This window comes from Strix uralensis, chromosome 15 (assembly GCF_047716275.1).
Source record: "Strix uralensis isolate ZFMK-TIS-50842 chromosome 15, bStrUra1, whole genome shotgun sequence".
In the NCBI taxonomy this organism is placed as follows: Eukaryota; Metazoa; Chordata; class Aves; order Strigiformes; family Strigidae; genus Strix; species Strix uralensis.
Window position 1 is genome coordinate 10,114,613 of NC_133986.1, and position 19,717 is coordinate 10,134,329.

The following is a 19,717-nucleotide window of genomic DNA, read 5'->3' on the forward strand; positions in this document are numbered from 1 at the left end:
TGATGCAGGAAGGTTTTGCAAACCTTTTCAGTTACTGTCCTGTAGTAAAGACAAACAAGTATCATGAAAGGGCACTACATACTCAAGAATAAGCTGCTAAATTCAAAACAATACTAGTGTAAATGAGGAGAACACCCACACAAAGAGTCAACTGACCTCTGCTCAGGATTCCCAGTGTTTTCAAAATGTTAGTTAAAGCTGCCCACCTCATGCAACATAAACCTGGGTTTGAAGAAGTGTTCAGTACTGAGAGTTACCTGTTAATTTAAGATTCTGTGCCGAAAATTGCTAATCAGCACACTGCCAGCTGGGTGCCAAATTTTTTTCAATGGAAAACATAGGGTTAGCATTGTTCCCCTTGAAACATGCTGATTTTCAATACTTTTCTCTTACAAAGTGTTTTAAAAGCACATATGCCATAGGCATGGTCCTAATACTATACCTTCATACACTGCTGTGGACTCCCCACAAGTTAGACTACAAATCATAAAACCTGTAACCTTGCTACATCAACAAAAACCGGGGCCCATATTTTTTCACACATGTACTTCACAAATTCCACCTAGAGTCACTGCCTTACGCTTGTGAAAAATGACAGGCTGATGACAACCTTTATCTTATTATTATATTGCTATCTCATTAGAATTTCAAACGTGTAATGCAAATCAATTACTTACAAGGATACCCTTCAAGAATTCTTCATTAAGTCTGATGCCTTTTGCTCTCGTCTTCTAAAATACAGTGTCTGGTGAAGATCAGAAAACCTTCTTCCTACATGGAAGCATTGCAGATGCTGGAAACTATCAAAGGAGTCCATGTTGTGAGTGCTGTAAAAGTTTCTTTGATGGTATTTCCATTGTTTCCTGCAGACAAATCTCCATCATCAACTCCACCACAGTGAAATACAAAAATTATTTTTGAACCCAGACGTCTTTGTGAGTGGTTTCTTCAAACATAAAATAACACTGTAAGCTAATCCGCTGTTTGGCATTCATTTATATATATTTGCTCTGCGATTTCATTGTTTCAGATGCCATTAGAATGTGCCACCTTTGAAACAATGGACAACAGGAATGGGATGAAGTGTGAATGCTTATTGCAGACAGAGCTAATAATATTTCTTTTGAATGCCATCAACTGATATTTTTCTATTCAGATGCCGCTAACACTTGATGCCACATAACAATATTCTGTGTTGAGGACATCACAGTTATTCTGTATCTGAGAGGTGGTACTAGCATCTAAACTGTTCAAAGGAGTACTTGGTACTGTAGACCACATCAAAACCCAGAGATCAGTATCAACACATATAGAGGGATTATTGTATGTTAATTGCCATATGAAATCTAAGAACAAACAAACCATCACCCTAGCTCACAACTGACACTTGTGTGACACTGTCAAAGTAACATGTACGACTGCAGAAGAATTATTTATCTTGTCATTCCCATTTCACTATGAAAATTTAGCCTGTTCTATTCTTAATTTTGTATTTTCTCTTAGAGGATCTTTATATTGGGTTTTTGAAATTAAACACTGTCCATTAGCTTTCACTGAAAATCCCAAATTACTAAATCAAACACATTTCCTGGCAGTAAAAAAAGCTTAGGAGCATGAAACTTTTATCATGTATCTAGACATTTACAGATCTTAGTTTATGGATGTGTTCCTTAAGAATCATCTCATTTTAAAGTTCTCCATCCACAAGAAGTTATCTATAAACAAGTTGAAACAAAAACTGAGGGAAAAACCCTTTAAAAACAAGATTTTCATGAGCCACATAACTATTTATAAACAGAGTTAAATGTATTGTTTTAAAATATTAATTTTGAAACTCTAATGATACCTATTTTCTGTAGTGATGATGAAAATTATGACCAAAAATTTTTCTTTTAATGTTTTATTTTTAGAGTATTTTCAAATCTTCATTTTAATTTGCTGCATGCATATTTTGGTTGTTCTTCAGTTTAATGGACTAACTACACATTACCTGGAATTGTATTTGAAGTCCTGCCTCCAAAACATTGCTGCTACAACTAAATGTTAGTTTACACGTAGCCATAACTTACTGATTCAACAATTCTTGGAAACCTACAAGAACAACACCTCTTCTCCCTCCCCGATATCCCACAAAATCCAGAAAGTAGTTTCACTATTGAAAACACATCCCCTCCAAACATACTTTTTAAGTTGGATGCTATCTCTCTGAGTTGGGTAACTACTGTGGGCAGAAGGTCAGGGGCACAGATGAAGTACAGTTTATATTTATTAGTTTGTGCTATGTGACTGCACTAAAATAAGAATACTGCTCATGCCATACTGCTGTGAACCTAAAGATTTTATTACCTATCTCTTTAGACACAAACACCGTATCTTCTATCCCAAATATAAAAAAATACAGCCTATGTCCTTCCCTTTTCCTATCCTCCCAGTGAACCGGAACCTCTCTCAAAAGACAACCAACAAAACCAGTCAAACAGAACCACAAAAGCCATCATTTTCATCTTAATGCCTCCCTCACCTATGATTCAGAAAATGGAATTTTTGGTTGACAGAGGATTCTACAATAATAACATGAAAGATTTTTTTTATATGCTGCCAAAATGTATTTTTCAGAAAAACACCAGTAGCAATGGGGTTTATTCTGTCATATTCTCTGAATGGAGAATGGAAAACAGCACTAGCTGGAACCTCTGCTAGTGACCTGAAAGGAGGTCAGGAAAGAGCAGAAAAATAAAGGAAAACAACCCAATTTTGTCCTGTTTAATGTTCAAAAGCAAAACCTTCCCTGTTGAGAGAAGACACTGCCTAGAGCCTAGCTTTCCTTTCCGTGACACTGAACTTTGTCGAAGTGCAGGACGCAGACTGTTTTACCAGCTATCACCCAGGGGTTTGAGACTCTTCCTTGGGCCAGACGCCATGAAAACGTGTAAATGACACAGTCCCTGCTCAGGAGAGCTTACAGTCTAGGAAAGCAAAATGACATACAGGAGTATGGAAAATACAGCTAAACACAAACAAACTTTGTATACATATATATACACTTACATTTATAAAAACTATTAAAATAGCACCACTATTTCTACCTGCCCCTCTGCCTAGCCATCATTGCTTAGATGACTGCTTAATAGGGATCATGGGGAAGTGAGTCTTTAGGAGAGATTTCAAGGAGAAGATAGTGGCCTTATCAATCAGTTCAGGGAGGGCACTCCATGCATACGGGACAGCGTGGAAGATGTTATATTGAAAACTTAAAATTGTGCAGAGCAGCATTTCTCCAGGTCAAAAGTTCAAGTGTTGTGTGCAAGATCCCTATTTCCTGAGACAGAGACAGTGTGGTCATGGGAGTAACATTTGGCCATTAAAAAGACAAGCGAAATCACTAACGTAGGACTACACTGAGGATATGTTACTGGCCACATGTTCTCTGTGGCTGCCAGTCAGCACAGTAACTGTGAGGAGATGATATGGAAGGGTTTGGAAAAGAGTTGGATACAAAGAAGGAAAAAAGGCAAGATGAAGGAAAGGAGACAAAAGGAAGAAATGTGGGGAATATTTTCAAATGTAGTCTTCTGTTTGAGTTCTTAGTGTGTTTGCAATTTATTAACTAAATAACTAAAAAACATATACAATAATTAATGTACATTTGACACCATAAAATAAACTGGACCATATGCCAACATTTACATTATGTTATTATCCTTCACTATGGAAAGGTGAGAAACAGGTTAAACAAGAGACAAAATGCTTCCCCTTACCCTTCTTCTTCCGTACTGAAGCTTGGAAATAGAAAGGGAATGAACTGTGAATCAATTCTGAAGGTAATTTGTATATGCTAAATCCTTGTCTGTCATTTTGAGCATAAACATTTTTCTTCCACCTAAGAGGTTAGTCTCTCCCTGCTCACCTCTGCTATGCATGTATCTATCAAACCACAGCAGATAAACAGCTTGGCGAAAGCACAGTTTATCAGGGTTTATACCTTAACTGTAAGAAATGGCTTCCCTGCAGATATTAGGGATACATGTACAAATTTTTTTTTTCTAAATTCTTTTTTATAAACAGTAATTGGGGCAACTTATTGATACCAGGGCTTTCAAACTATGATAATAGGGCTTTTTAAAATCTTTGCAGATGGGAAAGGAATCATTAGCACACATTATCTGCCATATTTCGGATTAACTCATTTGAAAGAGAACAACTGAGATGGTCTGCTCAGTATTATGAAGAACAGAGTAGATAAAAACATGTCAATAAAACCATAAGTAGAGTTCAGAGCCAGGCAAAGGAAGTGACTGTAAAGGCTGCAAGATGTATAAATTTTTTTTTTTTAAAAAAATGATGTTTAGTTTAGCTAGGAGAAATTACAAGTAAATATAGTCTAAGGGAAAACAAATGGGGAATATCTATTTATCTTTTCCTTCTATTACATAACAAGGGACATTCAATAAAATTAAAGGCATCACATTTAAAACCAATAAAAAGGAAATACATTTGTACACAGCACATAATTAGCCTGTGGAATTCTTTGCCACGAGACATTATTGAGACCATGAGCTTCTTCAGTTCAGAAAAAAGATTACACATATATATTGATGAGAACATCCACAGTGTTCATCTATATATACTTCTTATTTAGTTCGCACATTTATGTTATGAAACAAATGCTTATTCATTAGATAGTTTAATGGATATAAAAATGTGGGTGTTCTCATAGTTCATACAGATGTCCAATATATACACATATACATATAAAGATATATAAATTATATAAAATGCACATGTACAATCTGTGTTTTATGTCAGAAGACAACTTTTAACTGATGATAGCGAGAGCATTTACTCTTTGGAAGCTTGTTCAGCTGTTGTGCCATTTAAGTACTCTCGTTCCTTCTGATAACAGCCCTTTTACAGGACAAATATTAAAATAGGTAGACCACACGTGTTATTTGTAACAGTAGTCATACTGTTTGCTAGGGTGGCAAATGGTCAGAGTATCATGGAACTGGTATTTACAGTCTTGTTTAGGAAGACGACAAATTTCTGCCATGCTCTAGTATTACTACAGCTTTATTAGGGGACATACAGTTCTGGAACATGGTTCAAGACTGTTCTTCAGGATAGTAAAGTCTTGCCACTGTAATATTTGCCCCATCAGATAAAGATATAGATGGGAAACGTGCTTAAAGATTCAGGTATGTCCCATGGCTGCTAGTCACAAGAGTTGCAGTGGTTTCTGCCGGTCGATGAGAAAAAGTAGCAGATCAAGTACTATAACCTGAACAGGGGGGTGAGAAAGCTAAAATATGATGGTCTTCACTGCAGAGGTGACATTACTATTAATAAGTTATTTTCCCCTAGAAAAGAGTGCTGCTTCTTTCTGCTTTAAGCACAGTACCTACTATGTAAGATTGAACAGTAAGAGAAATAGAAGAATATCCTCAGCTTGAAAGTGAGTTGCAGAAGGGGATAATGAAGGGGGGAAAATGGTGCCTAAGTATTTCTGTCCCCTTGGGAAAGTTTGTTGATAAGCCAGCCAAGTTTTACAACCTCTTAGCATTCCATGAAAGGAAAACAAATCGAAACACCCAGACCCAAAATGTGGCTCCAGAAATAATATTTTACGTTTTAATCCTGGAAGAAAAATTATGGAGCATTCACAAACTGCTGAAACCTTTAGTCAAGCCCCTCAACTTCCTGGCACAGAAAAATCAAATTTTTGGAGATTTATTAGAGCTAAATAATCAGACTGTTTCATTTTGGTCTTCATTTGGTTGTTACACCATAGAGAAGACAGTAACCACTTCAGCGAGCCTTTGTTGGTAAGAACTCCCACTGAAGCTATGAGACTTCATTCACTAAAGGATAGATTGGGCCCATCTGCCCCAGAAAACACTGACTTCCAGGGAAAAACAAAGTGGCCACAAGACTTTGATTCCTTCCAGCTGGCCTTCATATGAGTCCATGCCATTATTATAAAATAAAAGTATTTAAATCAATGTAGGGTTACACGGAAAAACGGTTTTATTGTAAGATAGACTCTATTACTCTGCAATGAGGGATTACTTTGTTTTTATACCCAATTATCACTTGCTAAACACACTGTTTTAGTGTAATAGTTGTTATATAAATATGCGCTGGACTTTTCTCTTTGTATATATGGTCCATTCATAACACATTTATTAGTCTAGCTGCAGAAATTCTACTTTTTAATGATCGAGCAGATTAAAACCAGGAGGAAAAGAACAATTACCTTCCTCACTTCTAGAAAGTATCAAAATTCCCAAAGAATTATCTAGAATGTGGATGATCAAGCAAAGGAATCTACCATCACATTTCTTAAAATTAGCAAATAAAAGACTGAATGCTCAATACCTTTTTATTACCAATAGTGAGAAGAATTAAGTTTATAACATGCACAGAAGTCAAAGTGATATCATAATATGCACTTTTTCAGATCAGAGTCTAATGAAAACAAGCTGAAGTTGAAGCTGCTTTAACACTGTCAGCTTTTTAACAACAGCTTCTGGCAGCTTACCTTTATCCACTAATGAGAGGCCACAGAAATTTAAAATAAAACAATATTAGATGAACTGAAAATTTAGAAAGCAAAGCTAACAAAATATGATACGGCATTACTTTTTAGTAGATGTGCCAAACTTTGATGATGCAATAAATGTATCAACATTCTCTTGCGTAGCAGTAAAGGCACAAGTTTAAACAAAAATTATTCATGCGAATCATGCATATTTGAACTCTCCAAAGATGCAGCATTCTTAAAATCTTTTCTGTGCTGTATACTGTACACAGTGCAGTTCCTTTTAGTCAATTTAGCATATAATCATATATATGTGGGGTTTTTTTTTACATTTCTATTATGCCAGCATGCTTGTCAAAAAACACTTTCTTACCAAGCTCTTCAAGCTCTGAGGTCATTGACTTAGACCGCAAGGTCAGTGCAGTGGTTGGAGCTCGCTTAGGTGGTGGTGGGGCTTTGCATTAAACAGAAGGATATACAGTGTAAGTAAATATACATCTCCAAACCACTATATTCACATACACAATTTCATATTTATTTAAAAGAATATGCTATGTTAAATAAGGTAATAATAAATACATACATGTGGAGAAAAAAACCCTGAGACGCTTTTCATGTGCTGAATTTCTATACCGTTTGTACTTTCAGCGTAGGCTGTTTGACACATCAGCAAGCTTTTATGTAACAGGATACATAAAAACATTTAAAGCTAAATAACTGTGCACTTCTATTTTTCAGTAGGAAAAAGACTTTCTAGAGAAAGTGCCTCACAGCAGTTGTGCCCCTCCTTCTAAGAAATGTACATAGCTAAAAATCTCGTGGAGACCAGCCAATCTCTGCCAGATTAATTTCATCTTTGAAGAAACTGTTAAATCTGAGAAATACAAGAAAGAAGATTCAAATTTATCTTCATAGTTATGGTGAGACTAGGGAAAACAGGTGATCCTCAGAATAAATAAGATCTTAAAATATCAAGGCAATCATCTAGTACAGAAACTAAAATCCAGCATGTGTTTTAGTATCCTGATAACAAATGTTTCTGGCTGTCAGAAAGGAGTATAAAATCAGAAAAGACTATGCCGATGTTGGTAGGAGAGTTGGAGATTTCCAGTAAACAGAAATGGCTCTGGGATACCAGGAAAAATTAAGGATTCTTAAGTGTTTTGGTCAATACTATACATCAGGCTACACCATTTTGACAAGAGGTGGCAAAGCAGTTTGAGGGCGAGAGAGTGATGGAGGAAAGAAGTAGACAACATTCTTCCTGTATCACCTATATTGATTATGTCAGCATCATGCTTTCCCTGTTAAGCTCCATCATCTTCTTACAGAGGCTTGAATGACAGTATGTCATGAGAAGAAAAAATACAGCTCAGGTTCAGTGCCAGATATGAGGCTGCATAAGTACTGCACATATTAATTTCAGTCTGAGGTCTGCCCTTGCCCAACAAGAGAAGTGACAACAAATCTGTGAGGGAAACTGCACAAAATACTGGATTGTTGAATGAGGCTGGGTATCTGACACCAGCCTCACTATAAAGGAGACTGACAGCAAGAAAATCCGTCCACACAATTTCCAAGGTACAACGGCAACTGTGGGTAACAAGAAAGGCTACCAGCTTGCATCAAAAAGGGACAAGATTCAAAAGTGAAAGTTTTCAGCAAATGACACAATATCAATAGATGGCTCTGGAAAAATGACAAAGAACTGGGTTTGTTTCTATAGAAATAACTTCCTTTTGGGTTGTACACAACAGCGTTTTTATTTGACGCCAATAAGACATATCCCAAAAGTCAGAGGTGAAAGGTTTGTTTAAAATATGTGAATAGTAATGCTTTCAAGCTAAAAATAATGCAATATAGTCTTTTTTCCCCCCACAAGGTGCTTTTTTTTTTTTTTTTTTTAATAAGCAGTATATATCAAGAACACTCACAGTGTAGACAGAAAGTTTTACTCATGGAGAAGAAGGGAGCCCTTGGGTGCCAGTTTCTAGCCCGCTCTTGTGTTGAAGAGTCAGGCAGCTGTGAGTGACAATTCAAGAAACTGGTGGGAGGAACAGGAATTTTCAAAAATGTGATGTGGCTGTACTGAACACTGGTTAGCAGCAGCAATCTTTTCTGCTTAATGATAATTACGAGGGCCTAATGACTTCCCAGAGTAGCTGTTACCTGGAGCAAATTCAGGGGTATCTAAGGTGAAGGAAATAGTGCAAAATCCAGTGGGGATTTTTTGTCTTTTTTTTTGTGGGGTTTTTTTTTTTTGGTGGGTGGGAAACACATAAAAATTCTTCAGGGAGTAGCCCAATTTTATAATATAGGTTAACCCATAATCTCCCTTAAAATTAATATTATAAAAAAAATCCCTAGGCTGGAGAAAAAAACTGTCTTGTTTGTACCCAGACAATTCTTTCCCAAAGTCTTTGTGGCACATGATGCTATACTAACCTCTCTTGGAGTAGCTGCTTTCTTCCTAGCAGCCTAGTAGCAGAAAAAGCAGCTGTGCATGTTTTCTACTTATGAGAGCAGGAGGGATTTTTCCTTGCCGGAACAACCCCTGTACTTTGAATTAATCTAGAGGAATTTTCCCATTAAAAAAGTACATTTTTCTACCAGAACTTCAGTCTAAACATATTGCTTACTTTTCTTATTCTTACAGAGGTCCTTTCTAAAATATGTGCTTTGCAAAATTGTAAGTTCTCAATGATTTCAAGAGGAATCAAACTAACCTCAAGTATGTTTGGAACTGATAAAAGATAATCTGTTCTTTCTGCTTTTTCTCTCTCACTACTGCAAGAAATTTTACTAAAAGATCTCCAAATATATACATGTATAAAGATCCATAAAGATGAAATTTCATGGCAAGCATAACAAGAGAATATTACCTTTTTTGTCACATATTAATGCACAAGTCAACAGAATTAAATTACTCAAATTTAAATAAGGGTATTTCAAATTTTAAAAGTGAAGTCCATAAATCAGAATTTATAAAACAATAATTTCATATCCATATTCTGTTTTCTGTGGAGCAAGACCAAAAGGACTCCATTACGAAAAGAGAAAAATGTACCTTTCTTTCTAGCTGTGTCATCTGGATCAAGATTCCTGGTTACTGTGACAACCTTAAGAACTAGGTGATTGCCCCCTTGTCGAATCATGTTCACCACCTGCCTGTGGCCAACTTTCACTACATTCTCATTATTAACCTGCAAAGAAAGAAAATAGTCTTTTAGATCAAAATGCAGAAGACTTCTGTCCTTTCAGTTTTAAAAACAGAAGGTAGAAAGAACAGGAAGATATAGAATTTCTAATTACTGTCTTTTAATACAAATACATATTTAAGGAACAGCATACAGCTGACATGGTAACAAGAAAACAATGCTAGCTCTTCACAAAATATGCAGATAATTTCCTTACAATTACTAGTTTTAAAAAAAAAAAGTTAATGGGTTCAACCAAATCTTTCCCTTTACATATCCTATTTCAAACAATTACTGTGCTACAACTCTGCATTTCATATACCAAAAAAAAGTTCTGAAATTATAGTAATTTTTCATGACTGTATTATCCACAAATGTTTATATGCATTTTATGCTCTCTAACATAACCAATGAGATATTAAGAAGCTTTTCTTTTCAGATCATCCAGGAACAAAGATTTTCACTCTTGAAGTCAACTCTCATGTTCAAGAGACATTATTTCCCAGCATTTTCCTTCTGCAAGTTTCTGGAAGGATCTAATGTCCTGGAAGCAAAGGCAACAGGGCCACAGCAGTCCAAGAGTCTTCATGGAAAAAGATGAATTAACCGTATGAAGCCCTGACCAGCTATGGTGGCCATGCCAATTAAACTTCCAACAGCACTGCAACATTAAACTTTAAAATGTACTCTCTGGGTAATTCCTAGTGCTACATCATCATTTTTGCTGTATACATCTTTCCATAATATTAATTAATAGACGTAGAAGAAAGCATAGGCATAAAAACTGTAAATAAGCATGGATAAATAATTAATTTATTCAATCTATAAGAAGTTGCTGAAAGTTATCCAAAATCTGAATGATAGCAGCATATAAGACTGAAGTGCTGTGTGTGCTATTTGAACATAAGAGATACTGAGGAACGGAATCAGTGAAGAAGAGATGCTGCCAGAATACATGCTGGGAAGTTGATCTCTATCCAAAATTCAACTGACTCAGTTATAATTCACTGAGATCAGTGCCTTCCAAAATGAACAGTCATTTTCAAAGTAAGTGTTTTTAGTCTCCTCTATTCTGACTGGCTGGGCATCTCACACTCTAAAGAATTTACAGTTTAGAGCAAAATCTCTCATTAAATATTATTGCCATTTAGCAGAACAGCAAGCACAAGCAGATCCACTCCAACTTGAAATCATTTTTCCATCCATTGTATCAAAGGAAAATCTTGCCTTTTTCAGGCTTTAGCTGAGACAAAATGCATTATGATGAAATGACATCTTGGTAAACCATATTTTTAATACAATACTGCAGTCAGAAGTCTCTGAATATGCTGAACACCCAGACCTGTTGAGCAGGCAAATATGAAGTTCTCTCATTCTAGGTGGAGGATACAAAAGAACATTGATTCGAATAAGAGTGTTGTTGTTTTGTTTTATTTTACACCTTCTTAGCATCTGGTATTTAATTCCAAGATATGGTATTTATTTAGCTGGACCCGTGGCACCTAAATTTAATCTGTCTAAAACCTTTTAGCAAATGGAGTTGTTCATTTACTTCCGAATTCCTTTCAGTATTAAAACCTTGACCAGGTAATTGTTTTCCACAGCAAAAACATTCATGTAATTAAGAACTACAGAATGAATCTACTCTATCTTTATTGGAATTAAGTTTTAAGGTTAGAAGCCGGTATGGATTACAATATAACCCATAATTCTGTTAAAAAATAGAGACCTCCAAATAAATCAAAAGTTAATATTAATTAAACACATGTACACTTCACTAGTGTAAAATGATAAATGTGTAAAATGATAAACAGCTTATGCAGCATACCATCTGTTCGCATCGTTATGTGCAATGATATTTAACATTTAGAGCAAGAGCAAATATATACGACACATTTTTTAAAGCTGCCTCAGAAGCAGAACCTGTAAATGACTGTTTATAGCAGCTTTGTTTAAAAGGCACAGTTACAAAAGCTGGTACCAAAAAGATTTGTATTGCAAAAATAAAAATATTGATAGGAGATCTGAAGATTATTTAACTCAAAGAGTTTAGAGAAATACCTGATAACAAAAGAATCATTGAATCAGCAAAGCCATACCCCATCTTCACTATTTTTAATTCCTCAGTGGGCAAAGCAGTAGTATGATTACAAAGCAATAACATTGCTATTGTCAATAGCTTATAAGGAACTAAGATTTCAGTGACAGATTCTCTATTTCTTTTAACCTTGTTCGATATTTTATATATAAGCCAAATGACTGCAGAAATGGTCATTAAACAGAGTTCTAGCAGTTTATTTTACAGTTTTAGTTTGATATTATTCAGCAAAACTTTCAGGTGTGAATAATTTGATGAGACTGTCTCTCGGCTTCCACTTCAAGCTTTGGCAGTGGGGAGATGACTACTACATCTCATCCAGGCTTTGTAAACAAGCTGAAGAAGGTAAGTTTTTATAATCAGTAAACTAGATATCTATTTCACCTGTGCCAATTCATTTAATAATCACAAGTGTACTTGGTATTAAATGTGATCACATTCTTTGAAACATCGAAAAAATATTTTTATTTTTAGTGGCAAAGTGTTTAGAAGGATGTTCTATAAACAGTCAAACTAGCAAAGTTGGTTTGCAGGCACAAATTTGTGTCTCTCCCTCTTCAACCCAGTCTGTCAGCACATTTTCTGTGATCTTTCACTCCAAAACCTTAAGGTCTTTTCCTTTAACTCTTCTCCAAAACTTTCCTGTACAGAACTTTCTTTCCCGTGTCCTCCATAAACAGGTGAAAATAGATAATAGAAATAGACACGTGCTGTGACTGGTTCCATGCTACATCAATGGCAACTGGTCATCCAACAAGCCAAATGCAAGGAAAACTGTCCCTTGGGACAGCCAAAAATTTCACTAACTCTCCTCCTGAGAAAAGCCTCAGAACTTTATATTCTTGAAATTCATACTTTATTACCATTTGATTAAAATCGGGCAGTGGGATGGAAGTTACTTTGAGTACTCTGAGAGAATTTGAGAAATAATTTCTGAAATAATATGATCTCATAGACCCAATGTCTTTAAAAAATAGCCTAAACTGGAAGCCTGAACTACTGCAAGCTGAACGTACTTTTTGGGTATGTATGAAATGTTCTTGAAGTGTTTAAAAGGAAGCAGAGTTCTGTGAATATGAAGATTTTTCAACTATATGTCTCAGTACTTTTTTCACCTTGTATAATCAATGTATACAGGTTTTTTTAGAGCAGTACAATATTACCAGGCAGGAAAATTACGACTTCAGAGCAAGCCAGAGACAGAAATGAGAAAAATTCATAGTAGACAATTTTGCCAGATAAATTAATTTGCTAGTAGTGTGCAATGTATTGTATTTCAATGTCTTGAAGTATTACCAGCCACATGGCTTATATCACCATTTTTCACGTACCTCATTAACGTAACCCTGTGTGAACCACTCAGTGAAAAGGATCAAATGACACTGAATGGTGTCAAGGACAGCAGGTGAGAAGCAGTGCTACCTAACCTTCATCCCAAGTGACTGCACCATTACTAGTTAGCTTACAGCTAAAGGCAGCTAACATGAAAGAAATGCAAGCAAAGCAACGCTCATGCGTTGGTTGGTATTTAGAGGAGGTACAGATGGACCAGTCTGTAGGTATAATAATATATAATATATAATAATATAAAACCAGTACAGGCAGCTCATTAATTCAGACACTTCTGGATACATTTAAGACACTAAATATTCATACATGACAGCAAAAAATACTTGACATCACCTCTGCATAGTGAAGAGGTTTCATTCTTTTCTCCTAGCCGGTGGAATCAGTTATTCACGCAGTTGACATTTCATGGTTTCCTACAGCAATGCAATATACCTGAGCAGGAAACATTCAGTTCTCCAGGACAGACAGCAGTGTTGTGTCTCCTCTCCGCCCCCCACCACTGTGACCATAGCAGACACGTCACTGCTCCCTCCAACACTCTCTTTGAGAAGTGAAAGTACTTTGGGGCTTTCATTCAACGAGCCAGGACTCACACCTGCTTAAAGCTCCAAACGAGAGACTGTGATCAACAACGACGTTTCTCGTGCACAAAGAGCTCTGAACAACGATGAAGAGTTCTCTCTCCAACATGGTCATTCTCTCAAGAGATGATCCAAAAATATGGAGTGAACCAGTGACAACTGACAGTCATAAATCTCACTATCTTTAATATCCAGCTCCACCACTCTGACTTTATCTTACTGAGCATTTATACATAGCAACACCTAAACCACTCAAAACCCAATAAAAAATCTTGAAAGTTTACTCAAGAATAAATAATGATGTGGTTTCCATGAGCAAAATACCAATCAGGTAATCAATTTTTTTTTTCTGTGTGAAATATTCCCTACATGAAAGAGCCCTCCATACAAAAGATAATTTATGAACATCCATGACATCAATAAATTTCTCCTGAACTTTACAAAGAAAAAGATGTTCCTGCTCAGGCAACGTTATAATCCTGATAACATCAGAGACAAGCACACAGGACTGAGAACAACCACAGTTTATGAAAGGGAAGAAGTTTAGAAAAGGATAGGATACGGTACAAATTGGTTTACAGTGAATATGAATGGAAGGCAGTAAAGTCATTCGATGGGTGATTTCGAGAGATGTACTCTAGCTGGAAAGGGCACCATAACAGAAGGCATGAAGCCAGGAGAAGAGGAGGAGGGCAGAAGCAGTATTTAACATGAGATGATTGCTAAGAGCACAAAGGAGAGGAAGCAGGTATCTTCTCTCCTGGTCTATTTTTACAAAGACATTTTAGGTAATCTAAAATGCAGTAAGAGAGAGGACTACAGCAAGATCTAAGTCAGTGTAGCCACAGAGCTGCTGCTGAGAGGCATAGAAAATCGTAAATTGGTTGTTTCATGTATAATTACGTCTGCACACCACAAAATGATCACTATACTGCCTACAGGGCAGCTGGTATTTACTTTAGAAGCAAGGTTAGAGATAGAATTACCTTGAAATTTGTTTCCTGAAGATTAAACTTACTCCTCCACCCCCCAAATAAACGTGTACTTCCATATCTTAAAGAAAATGAAAGAGTGTATTATTCTTTATAGTACTTACTCCCCACAGAAGCTACAATTGGGTGGCCCCCCATTCTTTTACCACACCCCCCCACCAGGCAATATTTGATTGCAAACAGACTCTTCACTGTGTAAATACATGCATTTAGTTTACTTACATCGGCAGATTTAGGACAGGAAAGAACAAATGCTATTTATTTAAAAACGTTTATTTAAAAACATGGATTTTTTTGAAGAGTGCATTAATGAGTGTTCTAGAGATGTTGGGGTAGATTTTACGGATATTGGGACAGACTGCATAAAAGTTTTTTTTTCTAAAATGTGTAACTCTGCAATGGGTTGACAAATAAAATAAAATAAAATAAAATAAAATAAAATAAAATAAAATAAAATAAAATAAAATAAAATAAAATAAACCCTGCACATTGTAGGATAGCAGATGCATGAGCTGGAACATATTCACCAGAGCAGCCTTCCCGTAGGAAGGTGCAAAAGAAAAAAACACTACCAGAGAAAAAGACCTCTGCAGAGCTTGTTCTATTAATAAAAAAAAAAAAAAAAAATCTTAATTTCTTCAATGCATCATCCTAATCCTTCCATTATCTAAACATTGTCTCAGTGGAAACTGTAGTCGATCATTTTCAACAGTAATTAAGTAGACAAAACTCAATCATTGTGCTTGGAATGACCATCGGTGCAACGGCAAATAAATTCAGCTTGCAGTTGTGAATGCACATTCTGTCAAAATAAGCTTTTCAGAGGCTCTTCCTATCCATTGAACTACTTGAAAAAGCAACAAAAACCCAAACCTGTTACACACACTTACAAACCCCTGCCTACACACTTTTTAAAAATCCACCATTTTTTGTAAATACTTAACACACGCTAACCCAATTACAATTTGTACCAGCAAAATAAATAGCACACAAGTAATTCTGTAGGGTCAAATTATACTTTTGCATTTCAAGTAATTACACAATTGTGCACATAAGACTGCCTAAGCATGTCACAAACCAGTATGAATTTCCCATCTCTGAAGTATTCTTATTCTGTAGACTAAAATGTGAGCCATTTTAGAGAAAGACACAGTGACCTAGACAATATTTCCGAAATTATTCGTTCACTCATTATATCTGCAGTGCTAACCCAGGGGCCAGCTGCAAGACTGTTTCATTCACTGAAAACCAGCAACTGGTCGTGGCGTCTATGGTTGTGCTGGCTCTTTGTGATGGGCTGGAGCAGTATTTAGCGCAAACAGACCATGTCCAGAATTTGCAGTCCAGAAGTATATTTAGTCTCAAGAATCCTATTATTTGATTTATGTTAAAACCCCTAAATTCATTCTAGGTGCTGAATACTTTTACCAGTGTTTGCTTTCTGTTTTAATCCAGCATCATCAACAGGTTCATGAACAGCATGAAGGTAGATAGTCCACCTAAAAAGGTTTCTGTGCAAAGCAAATTTTAACAAATTCTGTTGGCAGCATACTTTCCCCTGAGTAGTACAGAAAAGGACTGAATTAATACATTTGCTGATAGAGTTTTGAGATCCAAATGAGGAGGCAAGTCAAAAAGCTCCAAATCCAAACAATGTTTTGGATTAATATGATATTTTATGTACTTCTAAAATACATTTAACCACAAACAATTTCAAGATTCATTGTCTCAAAAAGATGGTAGATGAGTTTAATCTGGTTTAGATTAAAATAGAAATTAGTAATATATAAATTAGTCCCATAATGGAAATTAATTTATGAATTTGTATCTGTAAACCCAATTATTCACATCATACCATAGAAGATTAAACAGACAAAAGCAGATGGCTTCAGCCCACTGGGCCGCAACTATTCATTTATTTGAACAGGTCCTGAAACAGGCCTTGAACAGCCTCTAGAACATTCCTGAAAACTTCCTAATACAAATAGGAAGTTAGTTTACATTCTGATCTCCAACACAAACATTTCTGATTATTAGTATTTGACCATATCGCACTTAATCTAATTTAGTGTAAAAGATCTTTCAGAGATTTCATGCACTCTGTTGACCTAACAGGCATTATTTTAAAAAAAAAAAAAAAAAGCTTCACAGAACCAGGGATACAGGCATGTGGAAACTCCAACTGAAATCTTGCATTAGTAAATTTTTAATAGTAATCCACTTGCTCATAGATTTGCCTGGATTGGTGGCCTTAATGCATGGGAGGCTGTAAAGAAGATAAAGCTATTGAGCAGGAATTGGACTTGGTGGTCACCAGAGGTGACTTCCCACCTCAACAATCCTGTGATTCTGTGGGATTTCTTCAAAAGAAGAAATATCATAAGGAAGTACCTACAGCCTTTCAGAAAAAGAGGTACATATGAATTACAGGAAAAGTATCAAAATAATTAGCAGCTTTGCCACAGTAAATTTCTTTGCATAAGCTCAAATATTAGGGTAAACTAACAAGATAGAAGATATCTGAAGGAAACCACCCTATGGAGATACTATGTCTTGAGGTTTTATATATCATCCTGTCACCACATTTCCTCCTGTTTGCATATGGGGCAATATTGTGCCTTTTCTCTTGCAACTCCCATGGCAAGGGAAGGTGCACTGCCCAGAGACCAGGATCTGCAGGGCTGCTCCAGCCAGGCAGCAGACTTCTCCTTCAATATATTTAGCGGTGGCAAAACTGTCATGTTCTGAACTGCAGCATGAATCTGGTCTCTACCTAGAGATAGCTGAGCCGCGCTCAGCTCAGTGTTGAGGAAGGCTTTAGCCTGCATCTCTTCATCCTCTTGAGTAGCACCAGTATGGCAAATCTTCAACTGCGCTTAGAACATCTATTTCTGATAGAAGCATTGGAATGAAGAGGCATCTCAGATCACAAACTCCAGACTCCTTTGTTGCCATGGCAACTGCATCGCATAATTTGTTTCTTAACATTTAGCTAAGCTCCATTTTGAAACTTCTTAGATTTCTTGTCCCTCTTATTCCAGTTAGGCCCAGAACCTCTGAAGAGAACTCTTCTTTTTTCCCTGATTTCCATCCTAGGTGTGACTGATTTATATTAATCCTTTTTTCCTGTGCCAAACTGCCAATAGACTAAGAAGCTATTTTCCCCCTACTCTCCATGCATTCTACAAACATCAGGTGGGAGTAACGTCCTGTCTCTCCTAAACAAGCCTTTTAATTACCTATTATGACAGAGTCTAAAAGCCAAATGGAGCACAACATCTGTCCAGCTCTTCAAAGCCAGGGTTGTTGTTTTTTTTTTTTTTCTTTTTTTTAATGTGTCTAACTTCAGTCAAACTAGTTTATAAAGACGGTCGTATGTTCACCTGCATTTCACCTAACCTACATTGCACCCATGTCAGTGTCTGACCTTTCTCAAGAGAAATGCACAACATATCTTCTCCTAATAACCTACTAGATGCAAGTGGGGAATGTCTGCACTACTCCATTCCTCACAGTCATTGACCTGGAGCATAGTCATTTTTGAGTATTTGAGAGAGTTACTTACACATGGCCAGTGGAAATTGTTTGAGACTTGAAGTTCACCACAAAAATATTTGATCTTAATGTTGGTCAAAAACTGTAAAAGCCCTGACCTTTTTCCACAAGAGTCAAGTTATGAATTTTGCTTAAGTGACCATATACATGTACATGCACACAAACACAGTATAACAAGAAAATACAACTGGACATTTTAATAGAACTTCTCTTATCCCCAGATTAGTTTAATTAAGGGTGTTCAATAATAATCCAGCCTTACTAGAAAAAATAAGCAATGGAATAATGTATCAAAATGATTTCTCGATAATGTCTTATTTTGTCCCATTAAAAAAATTGCCAAGTAACACAAACAACAGCATTGTTTCTGTACAGAACTCAGTGGTTAAGTTTGGGGTCAAAGTTGAAAGCATACACTGTAAGAAAAGCATCCGAGTTGAAGGCTGTTGTTGTTTATTGCTTACCTGTGCGATGGTTTAAAAGGTGGAACCATGTTAAACTAGCATTTTAATCTAAAATTTTGCATTTTCTGTACCTGTATCTAATCTGAAAGCTGTTGAAAACTATGTAACTGCTGTCCTAATGAAACTACCTTATGGAACATTTAAACTTCACTCAATTACTTGGACCCATTCCTATTAAAAATAATTGTCTCCATTAATCAGTATCTGTTACTATTTTGAATCATTTTCTTTAAGTCACATTTCTTAGGAGAGGGTCAATTAACTTTATTGCAGTTGATTGAACTGCAGTGTACTGCAATCAATTAAATTACACTTAGAATGAATTTGTCCAATGGCTTTCAGGTGCAAGAGGTGGCAGTTTTTCATATCTAACTTCTCTTAGGAAAAAATCAAGTGAATGGTGTACATCTGTTTTGCTGTCTCATACACACACCTGAAAGGGTTTCAATTTCTGAGGACTCTTCAGAATAGCATTACATCTAACTGGTATATATTGATACAAGGCAGTATGATGTTGTGAATTACACTTGATATTTTAACCTGTTTTAAACAATGTGACTTATATTCATGGATATTTTAATGGTCTGGGAATGTCAAAGATGAACAAAAGATGTGCAGCCATTGTCTGGGCAGTCTCTGACCAGTTCTCCATTTCTACACACTCACAGTAGTTATCAGACAGGAGGTTTGCACCTGGGAACAGATAGAGTCTGGGCACAGTTTCATCCATACCTAGAAAGAGAGTCTGGGCACAATAATTTAAGATTTCATCTTTCTCTACCAAATCTTTCTCCTCTTCCCTCCCCCTGTCCTGGTAGCTCAGGAGCATGCCAGAGCCAAATATGTCATCTGGCTGGTTCACAACGATCCTTAGGAGGAGGGTGGCCTAATTTAATCACAGAGGTTGGATTTGGCATTCACCTCGCCCCTTGCCCTAGTTTT

General features: G+C 36.3%; 1 protein-coding gene across 1 annotated transcript in view; it reads right to left on the bottom strand.

Moving 5' to 3' along the window:
• Positions 1-19,717, bottom strand: part of SHANK2 (SH3 and multiple ankyrin repeat domains 2) — a 338,478-nt gene that overhangs the window by 33,796 nt on the left and 284,965 nt on the right. The window contains exons 17-19 of the mRNA XM_074884646.1: positions 9,606-9,741; positions 6,912-6,992; positions 3,759-3,779 (exon numbers count right to left, since the gene is read on the bottom strand). Coding sequence (XP_074740747.1) covers positions 3,759-3,779; positions 6,912-6,992; positions 9,606-9,741 — 238 coding nt within the window. The remainder of the gene's footprint in view (positions 1-3,758; positions 3,780-6,911; positions 6,993-9,605; positions 9,742-19,717) is intronic.